This window comes from Taeniopygia guttata, chromosome 33 (assembly GCF_048771995.1).
Source record: "Taeniopygia guttata chromosome 33, bTaeGut7.mat, whole genome shotgun sequence".
Classification (NCBI taxonomy): domain Eukaryota; kingdom Metazoa; phylum Chordata; class Aves; order Passeriformes; family Estrildidae; genus Taeniopygia; species Taeniopygia guttata.
In genome coordinates, this window is record NC_133058.1 from 1,263,437 (window position 1) to 1,283,255 (window position 19,819).

At 47.6% G+C, this 19,819-nt stretch overlaps 2 protein-coding genes across 4 annotated transcripts in view; one reads left to right on the forward strand and one right to left on the reverse strand.

Moving 5' to 3' along the window:
• Positions 1 to 8,096, reverse strand: part of SCN1B (sodium voltage-gated channel beta subunit 1) — a 49,633-nt gene extending 41,537 nt beyond the window's left edge. The window contains exons 1-3 of one of the 2 annotated variants that reach the window (XM_072920778.1): positions 7,419 to 8,096; positions 2,622 to 2,788; positions 24 to 264 (exon numbers count right to left, since the gene is read on the reverse strand). In XM_072920778.1, coding sequence (XP_072776879.1) covers positions 24 to 264; positions 2,622 to 2,788; positions 7,419 to 7,452 — 442 coding nt within the window. In that variant the 5' untranslated portion in view covers positions 7,453 to 8,096. The remainder of the gene's footprint in view (positions 1 to 23; positions 265 to 2,621; positions 2,789 to 7,418) is intronic. The other variant, XM_072920777.1, reaches the window with a different exon arrangement.
• Positions 8,097 to 11,833: 3,737 nt separating this feature from the next.
• Positions 11,834 to 19,819, forward strand: part of BCL3 (BCL3 transcription coactivator) — a 63,422-nt gene continuing 55,436 nt past the window's right edge. Inside the window, exons 1-3 of one of the 2 annotated variants that reach the window (XM_072920758.1) lie at positions 11,847 to 12,189; positions 14,985 to 15,144; positions 19,102 to 19,210. In XM_072920758.1, coding sequence (XP_072776859.1) covers positions 11,970 to 12,189; positions 14,985 to 15,144; positions 19,102 to 19,210 — 489 coding nt within the window. In that variant the 5' untranslated portion in view covers positions 11,847 to 11,969. Of the gene's footprint in view, positions 12,190 to 14,984; positions 15,145 to 19,101; positions 19,211 to 19,819 lie in introns of both variants that reach the window. The other variant, XM_072920759.1, reaches the window with a different exon arrangement.

A 19,819-nucleotide genomic window follows, 5' to 3' on the forward strand; every position in this document is an offset into this window, starting at 1 on the left:
TGCCTCCCAGTTTGTCCCAGCACCTTTCTCCACCACGGCCAGCCGCAGGGTCTGGTTCCTGGCCAGGCTGTAGGTGTAACCCTCGAAGGTCAGGTTCCGTTTCAGCCGACACACGTAGTGCCCGGCGTGGTTGTGCTGCACCGCCGCCAGCCACACCGACAGGTCCTGCAGGTCCCGCGTCCCCCTCGAGCCGTTCCAGGACATCACCCCAAAAAACGGCCCCGGGGCCACCCACTCGCCCTCCTCGGGGCTGTAGTGGAGGATCTGTAAAAAAAAAACCAGTAAAAACCAGTAAAAACCAGTATAAATCAGTTAGGGTTGGTGGATAGGGTGTGGGAATGGGGCTTTGCTCAGTGGCGCCGTCTGCTGGACGGGTTTGGTATTGCAATGGAGAGTTATGGTGGTGCCGGTGATTCCCAGTTTGGCCCAGTTCAGCCCAGTGAGTCCCAGTTTGTCCCAGTTCCCTCCCAGTTCTCCACAGTCCATCCCAATCCCCTCCCAGTCTGTTCCAGTACCTCCCAATCCCCTCCCAGTAACTCCCAGTCCCCTCCCAATAACTCCCAGTTTATCCCAATCCCCTCCCAGTCCCTCCCAGTCCCTCCCAGTTCATCCCAGTCCCTCCCAGTTTATCCCAATCCCCTCCCAGTCCCTCCCAGTGTCTCCCAGTTGATCCCAATCCCCTCCCAGTCCCTCCCAGTTCATCCCAGTCCCTCCCAGTTCCTCCCAGTCTCTCCCAGTTTATCTCAATCCCATCCCAGTAACTCCCAGTCCCCTCCCAGTCCATCCCAGTCCATCCCAATCCCCTCCCAGTCTGTCCCAGTCCCTCCCAATTTATCCCAATCCCCTCCCAGTAACTCCCAGTCCCTCCCAGTATAACCCAATCCCCTCCCAGTCCCTCCCAGTCCATCCCAGTCCATCCCAATACTGTCCCAGTTTGTCCCAGTCTGTTCCAGTCCTTCCCAATCCCCTCCCAGTAATTTCCAGTTCCCTCCCAGTCCCTCCCAGTTCATCCCAATCCCCTCCCAGTTTGTCCCAGTTAGTCCCAGTCTGTTCCAGTCCCTCCCAATACCCTCCCAGTAACTCCTAGTTCCCTCCCAGTAACTCCCAGTCCCCTCCCAGTCCCTCCCAGTTTATCCCAGTCCCTCCCAGTTTATCCCAGTCCCCTCCCAGTCCCTCCCAGTAAAGCCCAGTTCCATCGCAGTACAAACCAGTAACTGCAAACTCCCTCCCAGTATATCCCAGTCCCTCCCAGTTCCCTCCCAGTCCCTCCCAATTTATCCCAATCCCCTCCCAGTCCATCCCAATCCCCTCCCAGTCCCTCCCAGTTTATCCCAGTCCATCCCAATCCCCTTAATCAACTCCCAGTGTCTCCCCCGCTCCCCCTGGTGGCGACTTTGGGAACTGCAACATCCTCCCAGTAACTCCCAGTCCATCCCAGTCCATCCCAGTTTATCCCAGTCCATCCCACTCCCCTCCCAGTTCATCCCAGTCCCCTCCCAGTCCCTCCCAGTCCCCTCCCAGTTCCATCCCAGTTCCTCCCAGTTTATCCCAATCCCATCCCAGTTTGTCCCAGTTCCTCCCAGTCCCTCCCAGTTTGTCCCAACCCCCTCCCAGTCCCTCCCAGTCCCTCCCAGTCCATCCCAGTCCCTCCCAGTCCATCCCAGTTCATCCCAGTCCCCTCCATAAACTCCCAATGTCTCCCCCGCTCCCCCTGGTGGCAGCTTTGGGAACTGCAGCGTCCCCCCAGTAACTCCCAGTCCCTCCCAGTCCCTCCCAATCCATCCCAACCCCCTCCCAGTTTATCCCAGTCCCTCCCAGTTCATCCCAGTCCCTCCCAGTAACTCCCAGTCCCTCCCAGTCCCTCCCAGTCCCTCCCAGTTTATCCCAATCCATCGCAACCCCCTCCCAGTCCCTCCCAGTTGCTCCCAGTTCATCCCAGTCCCCTCAATCAACTCCCAGTGTCTCCCCCACTCCCCCTGGTGGCGAATTTGGGAACTGCAGCGTCCTCCCAGTAACTCCCAGTCCCTCCCAGTTCCCTCCCAGTCCCTCCCAGTCCCTCCCAATCCCCTCGCAGTCCCCTCCCAGTCCCTCCCAGTATAACCCAGTCCATCCCAGTATATCCCAGTCACCCCCAATCCCCTCCCAGTCCATCCCAACCCCCTCCCAGTCCCTCCCAGTTTATCCCAGTTTATTCCAGTTCATCCCAGTCCCTCCCAGTCCCTTCCCAGTCCCTCCCAGTAACTCCCAGTTCATCCCAGTCCCTCCCAGTCCATCCCAATCCCCTCCCAGTCCCTCCCAGTAACTCCCAGTTCCTCCCAGTTTACCCCAATCCCATCCCAGTTTGTACCAGTCCCTCCCAGTTTATCCCAATCCCCTCCCAGTCCCTCCCAGTTTATTCCAATCCCCTCCCAGTCCCTCCCAGTTGCTCCCAGTCCATCCCAGTCCATCCCAGTTGCCCTCAATAAACCCCCAGTGTCTCCCCCGCTCCCCCTGGTGGCGACTTTGGGAACTGCAGCGTCCTCCCAGTAACTCCCAGTTCATCCCAGTCCATCCCAGTTTATCCCAGTTTATCCCAGTCCCTCCCAGTCCCCTCCCAGTTCATCCCAGTCCCTCCCAGTGACCTTCTCGAACTGGGGCGCCCCCTCTGGCCGGAAGAACCACTCGCTCTCGGCCTCGGCTGGGGTTTCGCTGCGGCGCTTGCAGGCGATGCACAGGAGCCGGAACGGCAACCCCAGCACGGCCTCGGTGCCCGAGGCCACCTCCACGCAGCCCCCCAGGGCCCCCCAAACTGCGGGAAAAGGAAAAATAGGGGGTCGGGAAAGAATTCCCGAATTTTCCCGGAATTCCCAAAAAAAACCCCGTGAAATTACGGCGAAATTCGGTCGAAAAACCTTAAAAAACCGACCCAAAACGGGTGAAATCAACCCAAAATGAACACAAATTCCATCCCCAGGATGCCCAAAATTCCAGAGGGGGTGGGAAAAGGGGTCAGGAAAAAATTCCCAAATTCCCAGAAATTCCCACCAAATTCCGGCAAAATTTGACCCAAATTTGGTGAAAAAACCTTAAAAAAGCATCCGAAAATGGTTAAAATAGACACAAAATGGACCCAAAATGGACCCAAAATCCACCCCCAGGATGCCCAAAATTCCAGAGAGTTTATGAAAAGGTCGGGAAAGAATTCCCGAATTTTACCCAAAAATTCCCAGAAATTCCCAAAAAATTCCGTTGAAATTTAACCCAAGTTTGGTCAAAAAACCTTAAAAAACCTTCCCAAAATGGGTGAAATCAACCCAAATTGGACCTAAAATCCACCCCCAGGATGCCCAAAATTCCAGAGGGGGTTGGAAAATGTCAGGAAAGAATTCCCGAATTTTCCCGGAATTCCCAAAAAAAACCCCGCGAAATTCCGGCGAAATTTGATCGAAAAACCTTGAAAAACCATCCAAAAAGGGTTAAAATAGACACAAAATGGACCCAAAATCGACCCAAAATTCACCCCCAGGATGCCCAAAATTCCAGAGGGGGTGGGAAAAGGTCAGGAAAGAATTCCCAAATTTTACTGAAATTCCCAAAAAAAACCCCGCGAAATTCCGGCGAAATTTGGTAAAAATACCTCAAAAAACCATCCCAAAACAGGTGAAATCGGCCCAAAATGCACCCAAAATCCACCCCCAGGATGCCCAAAATTCCAGAGGGAGTGGGAAAAGGTCAGGAAAGAATTCCCAAATTTTCCCAAAAATTCCCAGAAATTCCATCAAAATTTGATCCAAATTTGGTCAAAAAACCTTAAAAAAACATCCAAAAAAGGTTAAAATAGACACAAAATGGACCCAAATTACAACCCCAGGACACCCAAAATTCCACAGGGGGTGGGAAAAAGTCAGGAAAGAATTCCCGAATTTTCCCGGAATTCCCAAAAAAAACCCCGCGAAATTCCGGTGAAATTCGGCGGGAAAACCTCGAAAAACCATCCAAAAACGGTTAAAATAGACACAAAATGGACCCAAAATGGACCCAAAATCCACCCCCAGGATGCCCAAAATTCCAGAGGAGGTGGGAAAAGGTCGGGAAAGAATTCCCGAATTTTCCCAAAATTCCCAAAAAAAACCCCGCGAAATTCCGGCGAAATTCGGTCAAAAAACCTCAAAAAAGCATCAAAAAATGGGTGAAATTTACCCAAATTGGACCCAAAATCCACCCCCAGGATGCCCAAAATTCCAGAGGGGGTGGGAAAAAGGGGTCAGGAAAGAATTCCCAAATTTCCCAAAAATTCCCAGAAATTCCCACAAAATTCTGCCGAAATATGATCCAAATTTGGTCAAAAAACCTTAAAAAACCATCCAAAAACCATTAAAATAGACACAAAATGCACCCAAAATCCACCCCCTGGATGCCCAAAATTCCAGAGGAGGTGGGAAAAGGTCGGGAAAGAATTCCCGAATTTTCCCAGAATTCCCAAAAAAAACCCCGCGAAAATCCGGCGAAATTCGGTGGAAAAACGTCGAAAAACCACCCAAAAATGGTTAAAATTGACCCAAAATCCACCCAAATTACACCCCCAGGACACCCAAAATTCCAGAGGGGGTGGGAAAAGGGGGTCAGGAAAGAATTCCCAAATTTTCCCGGAATTCCCAAAAAAAACCCCGCGAAATTCCGGCGAAATTCGGTCGGAAAACGTCAAAAAACCGTCCCAAAATGGGTGAAATCAACCCAAAATGAACACAAATTCCATCCCCAGGATGCCCAAAATTCCAGAGGGGGTGGGAAAAGGGGGTCGGGAAAGAATTCCCGAATTTTCCCAGAATTCCCAAAAAAAACCCCGCGAAATTCGGTGGAAAAACCTCGAAAAACCGTCCAGAAATGGTTAAAATAGACACAAAATGGACCCAAAATGGACCCAAAATCGACCCCCAGGATGCCCAAAATTCCAGAGAGAGTGGGAAAAGGTCAGGAAAGAATTCCCGAATTTTCCCGGAATTCCCAAAAAAAACCCCGCGAAATTCCGGTGAAATTCGGTCGAAAAACCTTAAAAAACCGTCATAAAATGGTTAAAATTGACCCAAAATGCACCCAAAATCCACCCCCAGGATGCCCAAAATTCCAGAGGGGGTGGGAAAAGGGGGTCAGGAAAGAATTCCCAAATTTTCCCGGAATTCCCAAAAAAAACCCCGCGAAATTCCGGTAAAATTTGGTCGAGAAACCTTAAAAAAACCATCCAAAAATGGTTAAAATAGACACAAATTGGACCCAAAATTCACCCCCAGGATGCCCAAAATTCCAGAGGGGGAGGGGAAAGGGGGTCAGGAAAGAATTCCCAAATTTTCCCAAAAATTCCCAGAAATTCCCGAAAAATTCCATCAAAATTTGACCCAAATTTGGGCAAAAAAACCTTAAAAAAAAATCAAAATTTGCCCAAAAATCATCAAAATTCTGCTCCAAAATGGCCCCAAAAACCCCAAAAAATTCACCCCCAGGACCCCAAAAATGGGGAACCGGGAGCCCCAAAATTCCCAAAAAAAACCCCAAATTCCCCAAAAATTTCCCCAAAATTCCCCAAAATTTGCCAAAAATTCCCAATAAATTTCCCCAAATTTCACAAAAATTGGCCCCAAATCCACCAAAATCTGCCTTAAAATGGACCCAAAATCCCCCAAAATGTCCCAAAATCCCCCAAAAAATCCCAAAAATTTGGGATGAGGGATGGGGGGGGTTTCTGGAATTCCCAAAAATTCCCAAAAATTCCCACAGGATTTGCACCAAATCCGCCAAAATCTGACCAAAATTCATCCAAAATCCAGCCCTGAACCCCCAAATTGACCCAAAATTGGGCAAATTGGACATTTTGGGGTTCCAAGGGACATTTTGGGGACATTTTGGGACATTTTGGGGATATTTGGGGCCATTTTGGGGACATTTAGGGAAATTTTTCTGACATTTGGGGACATTTTAGGGACATTTTGGGGATATTTACGGACATTTTGGGACATTTTGAGACATTTTGGGGACATTTTGGGCAATTTTTGTGACATTTGGGGACATTTTAGGGACATTTTAGGGACATTTTGGGGACATTTTGGGAAATTTTGGGGATATTTGGGGACATTTGGGGACATTTTGGGGACATTTTAAGACATTTTAGAGACATTTTGGGACATTTGGGGCATTTTGGGGATATTTGGGGACATTTTGAGATATTTTGGGACATTTTGGGGACATTTGGAGACATTTGGGGCCATTTTGGGGACATTTTGAGACATTTTGGGGACATTTGGGGGAAATTTTGGGGACATTTTGAGACATTTTGGGATATTTTGGGGATATTTTGAGACATTTTGGAGCCATTTTGGGGACATTTAGGGACATTTTGGGGCCATTTTGAGACATTTTGGGCCATTTTGGGGACATTTGGAGACATTTTGAGACATTTTGGGACATTTTGGGACATTTTGGAGCCATTTTGGGACATTTTTGGCAATTTTTGTGAAATTTGGGGGACATTTTGGGGAAAATTTGGGGCCATTTGGGACAATTTTTGTGACATTTGAGGACATTTTTGGGCCATTTTGGGGATATTTGGGGACATTTTGAGACATTTTGGGGACATTTTGGGGACATTTTGAGACAATTTGAGGACATTTGGGGACATTTTGAGCAATTTTTGTGACATTTAGGGACATTTTGGGGACATTTGGAGACATTTTGAGACATTTGGAGACATTTTGGGACATTTTGGGGCCATTTTGGAGACATTTTGGTGACATTTGGGGATATTTTGGGGATATTTTAGGCAATTTTTGTGACATTTAGGGACATTTTGGGGCCATTTTGAGCCATTTTTGAGCCATTTTGGGGCAATTTTGGGCCATTTTGAGATATTTTTGGCCCATTTGGGGACATTTTGGGGACATTTTCAAATCCCGGTGACATTCAGGGGGGCTCCCAGATGACATTTTGGGCCATTTTTGTGACATTTGGGGACATTTTGGGGCATTTTGGAGCCATTTTGGGCCATTTGGGGCCATTTTGGGGTCATTTTGGGGCCATTTTTGGGCCATTTTGAGCCATTTTTGGACCATTTGGGCTCATTTTGGGGACATTTTCGAGTCCCGGTGACATTCAGGGGGGGTCCCAGGTGACATTTTTGGACATTTTGGGGACATTTGGGGACATTTTGGGGCCATTTTGGGCCATTTTGAGACATTTTGGGGACATTTGGGGGCATTTGGGGGCATTTTGGCGCATTTTGGAGCCATTTTGGGGTCATTTTGGGGCCATTTTGGGGCCATTTTCGAGTCCCGGTGACATTCGGGGGGGGTCTCAGGTGACATTTTGGGCCATTTTTGTGCCATTTTGAGCCATTTTGGGTCATTTTGTGCCATTTTGGCTCCGCCGCCATTGGCGGGTCCCGAACTCACCCTGAAGGAGCGCGAGGAGCAGCGGCAGCAACATGGCGGCACTTCGGCAATTTCCGGAAACCTTCGGCAATTTCCGCTCCCCCTTCGGCTCTTTCCGCTCCTCTTCGGCTCTTTCCGACCCTCTTCCCTTACTTCCGCCCTTCTTCCCTTACTTCCGGTCAACTTCACTTACTTCCGGTCCTCTTCGTTTACTTCCGCCTTGGTTCGGTTTTTTCCGTCCTAATTCGGTTCTTTCCGTCCCGATTCGGTTCTTTCCGCTCCGATTCGGTTTTTTTCCGTCCCGATTCGGTTTTTTCCGCCCCGTTTCGCTTCTTTCCGCCCCGTTTCGCTTCTTTCCACCCCACTCCGTCCTTACTTCGATCCCTCCGCTCCCTCTTCCTCTCTTCCGGACAACTTCGTCTCTTTCCGCCGCTGTTCCGATTTCTCCAGCCCAGTTCAGCCCAGTTTGGCCCAGTTCAGCCCAGTTCAGCTTCTCCGTCCCCCTCACCCCCCTGCCCGGCCCATGGGCCCCTCCCCCTGCAGGAGGAGGAGGAAGATGAGGAGGAAGAGCCCCGGGACGGGTCGGCGGAGCCGCTTCAAGGCATGGCCGGACCCTCAGGCGGGTCCGCTTCACTTCGGCTCCTCTTCGGCTATTTCCGCTTCCGCTTCGGCTGTTTCCGGCTCCTCTTCGGCTCTTTTCGGCTCTTTCCGGCTCCGCTCGGGCCCGGCGCACTGCGGTGCTCGGAGGGGGCGGGGCCTAAAGGGTGACGTCATTAAATGGGCGTGGCTTAACAGAATTTCCCGCCTTCTTCCCCCCAAAGGTGTCCCCAAGGCCACCCAAAATGTCCCCAAAATGTCCCCAAATTGTCCCCAAATTGTCCCCAAACTGTCCCCGAGGCCATTTTGGTGTCCCCAAAGTGTCCCCAAGGCCACCCCAGTGTCCCCAAGGCCACCCAAAATGTCCCCAAATTGTCACCAAATTGTCCCCAAATTGTCCCCGAGGCCATTTTGGTGTCCCCAAATTGTCCTCAAGGCCACCCCCAATGTCCCCAAGGTGTCCCCAAGGTGTCCCCGAGGTGTCCCCAATGTCCCCAAGGCCACCCCCAGTGTCCCCAAATTGTCCCTGAGGTGTCCCCAATGTCCCCAAGGTGTCCCCAAGGCCACCCTGGTGTCCCCAAACTGTCCCCAAATTGTCCCCGAGGCCATTTTGGTGTCCTCAAAGTGTCCCCGAGGCCACCCCAAATGTCCCCAAATTGTCCCCAAATTGTCCCCGAGGCCATTTTGGTGTCCCCAAATTGTCCCCGAGGCCACCCCAATGTCCCCAAAGTGTCCTCGAGGTGTCCCCAATGTCCCCAAGGTGTCCCCAAATTGTCCCCAAAGTGTCCCCAATGTCCCCAAGGTGTCCCCAAGGCCACCCCAAATGTCCCCAAACTGTCCCCAAATTGTCCCCGAGGCCATTTTGGTGTCCCCAAAGTGTCCCCAAGGCCACTCCCAATGTCCCCAAGGTGTCCCCAAATTGTCCCCGAGGTGTCCCCATGTCCCCAAGGCCACCCCAGTGTCCCCAAATTGTCCCCAAATTGTCCCCGAGGCCATTTTGGTGTCCCCAGAGTGTCCCCAAGGCCACCCGAGGTGTCCCCAAGGTCACCCCCAATGTCCCCAAAGTGTCCCCAAAGTGTCCCCAAAGTGTCCCCAAGGTGTCCCCAAGGCCATTTTGTGTCCCTGAGGTGTCCCCAAGGCCACCCCCAATGTCCCCAAATTGTCCCTGAGGCCACCCCCAATGTCCCCAAAGTGTCCCCAAATTGTCCCCGAGGCCACCCCAGTGTCCCCAAGGTGTCCCCAAGGCCACCCAAAATGTCCCCAAACTGTCCCCAAGGCCACCCCAGTGTCCCCAAGGCCATCTTGGTGTCCCCAAACTGTCCCCAAATTGTCCCCGAGGCCATTTTGGTGTCCCCAAAGTGTCCCCAAGGCCACTCCCAATGTCCCCAAATTGTCCCCAAGGTGTCCCAAATGTCCCCAAACTGTCCCCGAGGTGTCCCCAAGGTGTCCCCGAGGTGTCCCCATGTCCCCAAGGCCACCCCCAATGTCCCCAAATTGTCCCCAAATTGTCCCCGAGGCCATTTTGGTGTCCCCAAAGTGTCCCCAAGGCCATCCCCAATGTCCCCAAAGTGTCCCTGAGGCCACCCCCAATGTCCCCAAATTGTCCCCAAGGTGTCCCCGAGGTGTTCCCCATGTCCCCAAGGCCACCCCCAATGTCCCCAAGGTGTCCCCAAATTGTCCCCGAGGCCATTTTGGTGTCCCCAAAATGTCCCCAATGTCCCTCAGGTGTCCCCAAGGCCACCCCCAATGTCCCCAAATTGTCCCTGAGGCCACCCCCAATGTCGCCAAGGTGTCCCCAAACTGTCCCCAAGGCCACCCCCAATGTCCCCAAACTGTCCCCAAATTGTCCCCAAATTGTCCCTGAGGCCATCTTGGTGTCCCCAAAGTGTCCCCCAAGGCCACCCGAGGTGTCCCCATTGTCCCCAAGGCCACCCCAGTGTCCCCAAACCCATTTCCCGCCAATTTTAATCTCATTTCCCGCCAATTTTAATTTCATTTCCCGCCAATTTTAATTTCCTTTCCCGCCAATTTTTTAATATCATTTCCCGCCAATTTCAATTTAATTTCCCACCAATTTTAATTTCATTTCCCACCAATTTTAATTTCATTTCCCGCCAATTTTATTTCATTTCCCGCCAATTTTAATTTCATTTCCCGCCAATTTCAATTTCATTTCCCATCAATTTTAATTTAATTTCCTGCCAATTTTAATTTCATTTCCCGCCAATTTTAATTTAATTTCCGCCAATTTTTATTTAATTTCTGCCAATTTTAATTTAATTTCCGGTCAATTTTAATTTAATTTTCCACCAATTTTTTAATTTCATTTCCCGTCAATTTCATTTCCCGCCAATTTTAATCTTATTTCCCGCCAATTTTAATTTCATTTCCTGCCAGTTTTAATTTCATTTCCGCCTATTTTTTAATTTCATTTCCCGCCAATTTCAATTTCATTTCCCGCCAATTTTTAAATTTAATTTCCCGCCACTTTGAATTTAATTTCCCGCCAATTTTAATTTAATTTCTGCCAATTTTAAATTTAATTTCCCGCCAATTTTAATCTCATTTCCCTCCAATTTTTTAATTTCATTTTTCGCCAATTTCCATTTTATTTCCCGCCAATTTTAATTCCATTTCCCATAAATTTTAATTTAATTTCCCGTCAATTTCAATTTCATTTCCTGCCAATTTCAATTCAATTTCCCGCCAATTTTAATTTCATTTCCCGCCAATTTTAATTTCATTTCCCGCCAATTTTAATTTCATTTTCTGCCAATTTTAATTTCATTTCCCACCAATTTTAATTTAATTTCATTCCCACCAATTTTTAAATTTAATTTCCGCCAATTTTAATTTCATTTCCCGCCAATTTCAATTTAATTTCCCACCAATTTAAATTTCATTTCCCGCCAATTTTAATTTCATTTCCCATCAATTTAAATTTAATTTCCCACCAATTTTAATTTCATTTCCCACCAATTTTTTAATTTCATTTCCCGCCAATTTTTAAATTTAATTTCCGCCAATTTTAATTTCATTTCCCACCAATTTTAATTTAATTTAATTTCCCGCCAATTTTAATTTCATTTCCCGCCAATTTTAATTTCATTTCCCGTCAATTTTAATTTCACTTCCCGCCAATTTAAATTTAATTTACGCTAATTTTAATTTAATTTCCCGCCAATTTTAATTTCATTTACCACCAATTTTAATTTCATTTACCACCAATTTTAATTTAATTTCCCACCAATTTTAATTTCAATTCCCGCCAATTTTTAAATTTCATTTCCCACCAATTTTAATTTAACTTAATTTCCCACCAATTTTAATTTCATTTCCTGCCAATTTAGATTTAATTTATGCTAATTTTAATTTAATTTCCCCCCAATTTCAATTTCATTTCCCACCAATTTTTTAATTTCATTCCCGCCAATTTCAATTTCATTTCCCTTCAATTTTAATTTTATTTCCCGCCAATTTTTTTATTTCATTTCCCACCAATTTTTAAAATTCAATCCCGCCAATTTTTTAATTACATTTCCCATCAATTTAAATTTAATTTCCCGCCAATTTTTTAATTTAATTTCCCGCCAATTTCCTCAAACCCGCCGCGAATTTTTGGGGGATTTCGCGGGGTTTCCCTAAAGGGGCGTGGCCAAACCCTCAATGGGCGTGGCCAAACATCAATGGGCGTGGCCAAATCATTGAGGGGCGTGGCCAAACCATCAATGGGCGTGGCTAAACCTCAATGGGCGTGGTCAAACCATTAAGAGGCGTGGTCAAATCACCGAGGGGCGTGGCCAAACAAGCGATGGGCGTGGTTTTCGGGAAGTGGGCGTGGCTTCGAGGCCCCGCCCCCCATTTTTGGGGATTCCCCGCTCGCTTCCGCTCCGGCGGCGACTCCGAAAAGCCCCAAAAAACCCCAAAGGGGGGGGGAGGGGAGAGGGGGTCCCCCCAAAATTTGGGACCCCCCAAATGGCCGAAGATCTTCCCGTGGACCTCCGCACGCGGCGGCCCCAAAATCCCCCCAAACCCCCCCAAAAACGCCGCCCCTCCCCCCCCCCCCCCGAAACTTCGCTGCCGCTCCGGAAGCGCCGCTCGGTTTTGGGGGGGGGAAACCCCCAAATTTTGGGGGAGACCCCCACGAACCCCCAAATCCGGGCTGGGAAAAGCCCAAAATTCGGGATCGGCACAGGTGAGAGACCCCCCCCCAAAAACTTTCCCCGATTTTTCCCGATTTTATCCCGATTTTTCCTCGATTTTTCCCATTTTTTCCCCCATTTTTTCCCAATTTCCCCCCAATTTTTCCCAAATTTTCCCCCATTTTCCCCCCCAATATTCCCCATTTTCCCATTTTTTTCCCAATTTTTTTCCCCATTTTTTCCCAATTTCCCCTAAATTTTTCCCGAATTTTCCCCCCATTTTTCCCCAATTTTTCCCAATTTTTTTCCCGATTCCCCCAATTTTATCCCAAACTTCCCCCATTGTTCCCCCATTTTCCCCCCCAATATTTCCCATTTTTCTCACTTTTTTCCCATTTTTCCCCATTTTTTTCCCAATTTTCCCCCAATTTTATCCCAAACTTCCCCCATTTCCCCCCCAATATTCCCCATTTTTCCCAGTTTTTCCCCATTTTTTCCCAAATTCCCCCAATTTTTCCCAAATTGTTCCCGAATTTTCCTCCCAATTTCCCCCAATTTCCCCTCCCTCCTTTTCCCCAATTTCCTCCAATTTTTTCCCAAATTTTCCCCCATTTCCCCCCCCAATATTCCCCATTTTTCCCAGTTTTTTCCCATTTTTTCCCCAATTTCCCCCCATTTTTGCCCAATTTCCCCTCCCCACTTTTTCCCAATTTTCCCCAATTTTATCCCAAACTTTCCCCCATTTCCCCCCCAATATTCCCCATTTTTCCCAGTTTTTTCCCGGTTTTTTCCCCACTTTTTCCCAATTTCCCCCAATTTTATCCCAAATTTTCCCCCATTTCCCCCCCCAATATTCCCAATTTTCCCCCCATTTTTTCCCAATTTCCCCCCAATTTTTCCCGAATTTTCCTCCCAATTTTCCCCCAATTTTATCCAATTTTTCCCCATTTTCCCCCCAATATTCCCCTTTTTTCCCCAAATTTTCCCATTTTTTCCCAAATTTCCCCACATTTTATCCCCACCGTTCCCAAATTTCCCCCCAATTTTTGCCCAATTTCCCCTCCCCACTTTTTCCCAATTTCCCCCAATTTTATCCCAAACTTTCCCCCATTTTCATCCCAATATTCCCCATTTTTCCCATTTTTTCCCTATTTCCCCCCAATTTTTCCCGAATTGTTCCTGAATTTTCCTCCCAATTTTCCCCCAATTTTTCCCTCACTTTTTTCTCAATTTCCCCCCATTTTTTCCCAATTTTCCCCAATTTTATCCCAAAATTCCCCCATTGTTCCCCCATTTTCCCCCCCAATATTCCCATTTTTTCCCATTTTTTCCCCATTTTTTCCCAATTTCCCCCCATTTTTTCCCAGTTTCCCCCCAATTTTTGCCCAATTTCCCCTCCCCACTTTTTCCCAATTTCCCCCAATTTTATCCCAAACTTCCCCCATTGTTCCTCCCCAATATTCCCCATTTTTCCCTTTTTTTTCCCATTTTTTCCCCAATTTCCCCCCAATTTTTGCCCAATTTCCCCTCCCCACTTTTTCCAAATTTCCCCCAATTTTATCCCAAACTTTCCCCCATTTCCCCCCCAATATTCCCATTTTTCCCATTTTTTTCCCATTTTTTCCCCAATTTCCCCCCAATTTTTTCCCAATTTCCCCCAATTTTATCCCAAATTTTCCCCCATTTTCCCCCCCAATAATCCCCATTTTTCCCAGTTTTTCCCCCCATTTTTCCCAATTTCCCCCCAAATTTTCCCGAATTTTCCTCCCAATTTTCCCCCAATTTTTCCCTCACTTTTTTCTCAATTTCCCCCCATTTTTTCCCAATTTCCCCCAATTTTATCCCAAATTATCCCCCATTTCTCCCCCCAATATTCCCCATTTTTCCCATTTTTTTCCTGATTTTTTCCCAATTTCCCCCCAATTTTTCCCGAATTGTTCCCGAATTTTCCTCCCAATTTTTCTCAATTTCCCCCCAATTTTCCCCCATTTTTCCCTATTTTTTTCTGCATTTTCCCTTATTATTTCCTAATTTTTCCCCAATTTCCCCCCAATTTTTTTCCTGTTATTTTCTGATTTACCCCCCAATTTTTTCTGCAATTTTCCCCAATTTCCCCATAATTTTTCCTACATTTCCCCCACTTTTCTCCCCCAATTTTTCCCCCAAATTTTTCCCCAATTTCCCCTAATTTTTCCCCAATTTTTCCCACTTTCTCCCCACTATTCTTCCCCAATTTTAACCAATTTTTCTCTGATTTTCCCAAGTTTTCCTCAATTCTTCCCTAATTTTTCCCAATTTCCCCCCATTTTTCACCCAAATTTTCCCATTTTTCCTCCAAGTTTTTTCCCCAAATTTTCCCAATTTCCCCCCATTTTTTTTCCCAAATTTTCCCATTTGACCCCAATTTTTCCCCAAATTTTCCCATTTTCCCACCAATTTTTCTCCCCAAATTTTCCCATTTTCCCCCCATTTTTTTCTCTCCAATTTTTCCCAATTTTCCCCCCAATTTTTTCTCCAAATTTTCCCATTTCCCCCCCAATTTTCTTCCCCAATTTTCCCAATTTTCCCCCAATTTTTTCCCCAGATTTTCCCAATTTTTCCCAATTTTCCTCCAATTTTTCACCCAAATTTTCCCATTTTCCCCCCAATTTTTCCCCAATTTTTCCCAATTTCCCCCCAATTTTTCCCAATTTTCCCCCCAATTTTTCACCCAAATTTTCCCAATTTCCCCCCCAATTTTTCCCCAAAATTTTCCCATTTTTCCCCCAAATTTTTTCCCCAAATTTTCCAAATTTTCCCCAATTTTTTCCCCAATTTTCCCCAATTTTTCCCGATTTTTCCCTTCCAGGTTTGAGGGCGGAGCCGCCGCTGCCGTTTTTGGGGGGAGGGGGAATTTTGGGGGTTCCCCCCGCCCCGATTTTGGGATCCCCAAATTTGGGGGTCCCCCCTGAGCCCCCCTTGGCCGCCGCCATCGCCGCCGCCACGCGGCAGGACGAGGACGGGGACACGTGAGTGACACCCCAAAAACCCCAAAATTCACCCCAAAATCCACCCCAAAATTCATCCCAAAATTCACCCCAAAATTCACCCCAAAATCCACCCCAAAATTCACCCCAAAATCCACCCCAAAAAGCCCAAAATTCAACTGAGAAACCCCAAAATTCATCCCAAAATTCACCCCAAAATTCACCCCAAAATCCACCCCAAAAACCCCAAAATTCACCCCAAAATTCACCCCAAAATTCACCCCAAAATTCACCCCAAAATCCACCCCAAAAAATCCCCAAAATCCACCCCAAAAACCCCAAAATTCACCCCAAAAACCCCAAAATTCACCCCAAAAACCCCAAAATTCACCCCAAAAACCCCAAAACTCACCCCAAAAACCCCAAAATTCACCCCCAAAACCCCAAAATCCACCCCAAAATTCACCCCAAAAACCCCAAAATCCACCCCAAAAACCCCAAAATTCACCCCAAAATCCACCCCAAAATCCACCCCAAAATTCACCCCAAAATCCACCCCAAAATTCACCCCAAAATTCATCCCCAAAACCCCAAAATTCAGCCCAAAATCCACCCCAAAATTCACCCCAAAATTCACCCCAAAATTCACCCCAAAAAACCCCAAAATCCACCCCAAAAACCCCAAAATTCACCTGAGAAACCCCAAAACCCCCAAAATTCATCCCAAAATTCACCCCAAAAAACCCAAAATTCACCCCAAAATTCACCCCAAAATTCACCCCAAAATTCACCTCAAAATTCACCCCAAAATCCACCCCGAAAACCCCAAAATTCACCCCAAAATTCACCCCAAAATTCACCCCAAAATTCACCCCAAAATTCATCCCAAAATTCACCCCAAAATTCACCCCAAAACCCCCAAAATTCACCCCAAAAACCCCAAAATTCACCCCAAAATTCATCTCAAAAACCCCAAAATTCACCCCAAAATTCACCCCAAAATTCACCCCGAAATTCACCCCAAAATCCACCCCAAAATCCACCCCAAAATTCACCCCAAAATCCACCCCAAAATCCACCTCAAAAACCCCAAAATTCACCCCAAAAACCCCAAAATCCACCTCAAAAACCTCAAAATTCACCCCAAAATTCACCTCAAAATTCACCCCAAAATCCACCCCAAAATTCATCCCAAAAACCCCAAAATCCACCCCAAAATCCACCCCAAAAACCCCAAAATTCACCCCAAAATTCACCCCAAAATTCACTCCAAAATCCACCCCAAAAACCCCAAAATTCACCCCAAAAATCCCAAAATTCACCCCAAAATTCACCCCAAAAACCCCAAAATTCACCCCAAAATCCACCCCAAAAATACCAAAATTCACCCCAAAAACCCCAAAATTCACCAGAGAAACCCCAAAATTCACCCCAAAATTCATCCCAAAATTCACCCCAAAATTCACCCCAAAATTCACCCCAAAATCCACCCCAAAATCCACCCCAAAATTCACCCCAAAAAACCCAAAATTCACCCCAAAATCCACCCCAAAATTCAACCCAAAATTCACCCCAAAATTCACCCCAAAAACCCCAAAATCCACCCCAAAATTCAACCCAAAATTCACCCCAAAACCCCAAAATTCACCCCAAAATTCACCCCAAAATCCACCCCAAAAACCCCAAAATTCACCCCAAAATTCACCCCAAAATTCACCCCAAAATTCACCCCAAAATTCACCCCAAAAACCCCAAAATTCACCCCAAAAACCCCAAAATTCACCCTAAAATTCACCCCAAAATTCACCCCAAAATTCACCCCAAAAACCCCAAAATCCACCCCAAAAACCCCAAAATTCACCCCAAAATTCACCCCAAAATTCACCCCAAAATCCACCCCAAAATTCACCCCAAAATTCACCCCAAAATTCACCCGAAAAACCCCAAAATTCACCCCAAAACCCCAAAATTCACCCCAAAATTCACCCCAAAATTCACCCGGGAAACCCCAAAAAATCCCCAAAATTCACCCGGGAAACCCCCAAAAAAATCCCCCAAAATCACCCGGAAAACCCCAAAATCCCCTCGGGACCCCCCAAATTTCCCTCTCCGGGGATCCCAAAAGTCCCCAAAAGTCCCCAAATGTCCCCAAAATGTCCCAAAATGTCCCGAAATGTCCCGAAATGTCCCCAAAATGTCCCCGCCCCCCCCCCCGAGGGGAATCCCCGCGCCTTCGGTGACGTCATCGGGGAGGCCACGCCCACGGCGGGGAGGCCACGCCCCTTACGGGAACAGCGCGGGGGGAGGGGCGGGAAGGGATTTGGGGACATTTCGGGACTTTTTGGGGACATTTTGGGGACATTTGGGGACATTTTGGGGACATTTTGGGACTTTTTGGGGACATTTTGGGGACATTTGGGGACATTTCGGGACTTTTTGGGGATATTTGGGGATATTTTGGGACATTTTGGGACATTTTGGGGACATTTGGGGACATTTTGGGGATATTTGGGGACTTTTTGGGGACATTTGGGGACATTTTGGAACATTTGGGGACTTTTTGGGGACATTTGGGGACATTTTGGGGACATTTAGGGATATTTTGGGGACATTTTGGGGACATTTTGGGGACATTCTGGGGATATTTCGGGGACATTTGGGACCTCCCCAATGTCCCCAAATCTCCCAAATTTCCCCCGATTTTCCCCCTTTTTTTCCCCCCAAATGTCCCCAAATGTCCCCAAAATGTCCCCGAAATGTCCCCAAAATGTCCCCAAAAAGTCCCCAAATATCCCAAAAATGTCCCCAAATGTCCCCAAATGTCCCCAAAGGTCTCCAAACCCCCCCAATGTCCCCAATGTCCCCAATGTCCCCAATCCCATTTTTCCCATTTTTCTCCCATTTTTTCTCAATATCACCAATACCTCCAATGTCCCCAAATCCCATCAATGTCCCCAACGTCCCCAATGTCCCCAAATCTCCCCAAATATCCCCAAAATGTCCCCAATGTCCCCAACCCCATTTTTCCCAAATTTCCCCCAATTTTTCCCCAATGTCCCCAAATGTCCCAAATCCCACAAATGTTCCCAAATCTTCCAAATGTCCCAATGTCCCCAATGTCCCCAACATCCCAAAATATGTCAAATGACCCCCAATGTCCCCCAATGTCCCCAATCCCCCCAATGTCCCAAATGTCCCAAATGTCCCCAATGTCCCCCCAATGTCCCCAATGTCCCCAATGTCCCCAATGTCCCCCCAATGTCCCCAATGTCCCCAATGTCCCCAATGTCCCCCCAATATCCCCAAATGTCCCCAATGTCCCCAATGTCCCCAATGTCCCCAATGTCCCCAATGTCCCCAATGTCCCCAAATGTCCCCAAATGTCCCCAAATGTCCCCAATGTCCCCAATGTCCCCATTCATCCCAATGTCCCCAATGTCCCCACATGTCCCAATGTCCCCAATGTCCCCAAATCCCCGAAATCCCCTAAATGTCCTAAATGTCCCCAAAATGTCCCCAATGTCCCCAAATGTCCCCAAATGTCCCCAATGTCCCCAATGTCCCCAATGTCCCCAATGTCCCCCCAAATGTCCCCAATGTCCCCAAATCCCCCCAATGTCCCCAATGTCCCCAAATGTCCCCAATGTCCCCAAACCCCCCAAATGTCCCCAATGTCCCCAAATTCCCAAAATCCCCTCAATGTCCCCAATGTCCCCAATGTCCCCAACCCCATTTTTTCCCTTTTTCCTCCCATTTTTTCTCAATGTCCCCAATGTCCCAAATGACCCTAAATTCCCCCAAAATGTCCCCAATGTCCCCAATCCCATTTTTCCCAATTTTCCCCCATTTTTTCCCATTGTTCCTCATTTTTTCGTAATGTCCCCAAATCCCCCCAATCCCCCCAATGTCCCCAAATCCCCCAAATGTCCCAAATGTCCCCAATGTCCCCAATGTCCCCAATGTCCCCAAATGTCCCCAAAATGTCCCCGCTGTCCCCAGGCCGCTGCACATCGCGGTGGCACAGGGCGCAGTGACCGTCGCTCGCCGCTTGGTGTCGCTGTTCCTGCGGGGGGGGCGCGACCTCGACGTGTACAACCACCTGAGACAGGTGAGGGGACATTGGGGACATTGGGGACATTGGGGGGACATTGGGGACATTGGGGACATTGGGGACATTGGGGACATTGGGGACATTGGGGACATTGGGGATGTTTGGGGACATTGGGGACATTGGGGACATTGGGGACATTGGGGACATTGGGGAAAGATGGGGAAAAATTGGGTAAAATGGGATAAAATTGGGAAAAATGGGATTTGGGGACATTGGGGACATTGGGGAAAAATTGGGAAAATGGGGAAAAATGGGGAGAAATGGGATTGGGGACATTTGGGGACATTGGGGACATTGGGGAAAGGTGGGGAAAAATTTGGAAAAAATGGTAAAAATTGGGAAGAATGGGATTGGGGACATTGGGGACATTGGGGACATTGGGGACATTGGGGACATTGGGGACATTGGGGACATTGGGGACATTGGGGACATTGTGGAAAATTTGAGACATATTGGGAAAAATGGGGGAAAAATTGAGAAAAATGGAGAAAAATTTGAGAAAAATGGGGAAGAATAGGGAAAGATGGGGAAAAATTGGGAAAAGGGATTGGGGACATTGGGAAAAATGGGGAAAATGGGGAAAAATGGGGAAAAATGGGGATTGGG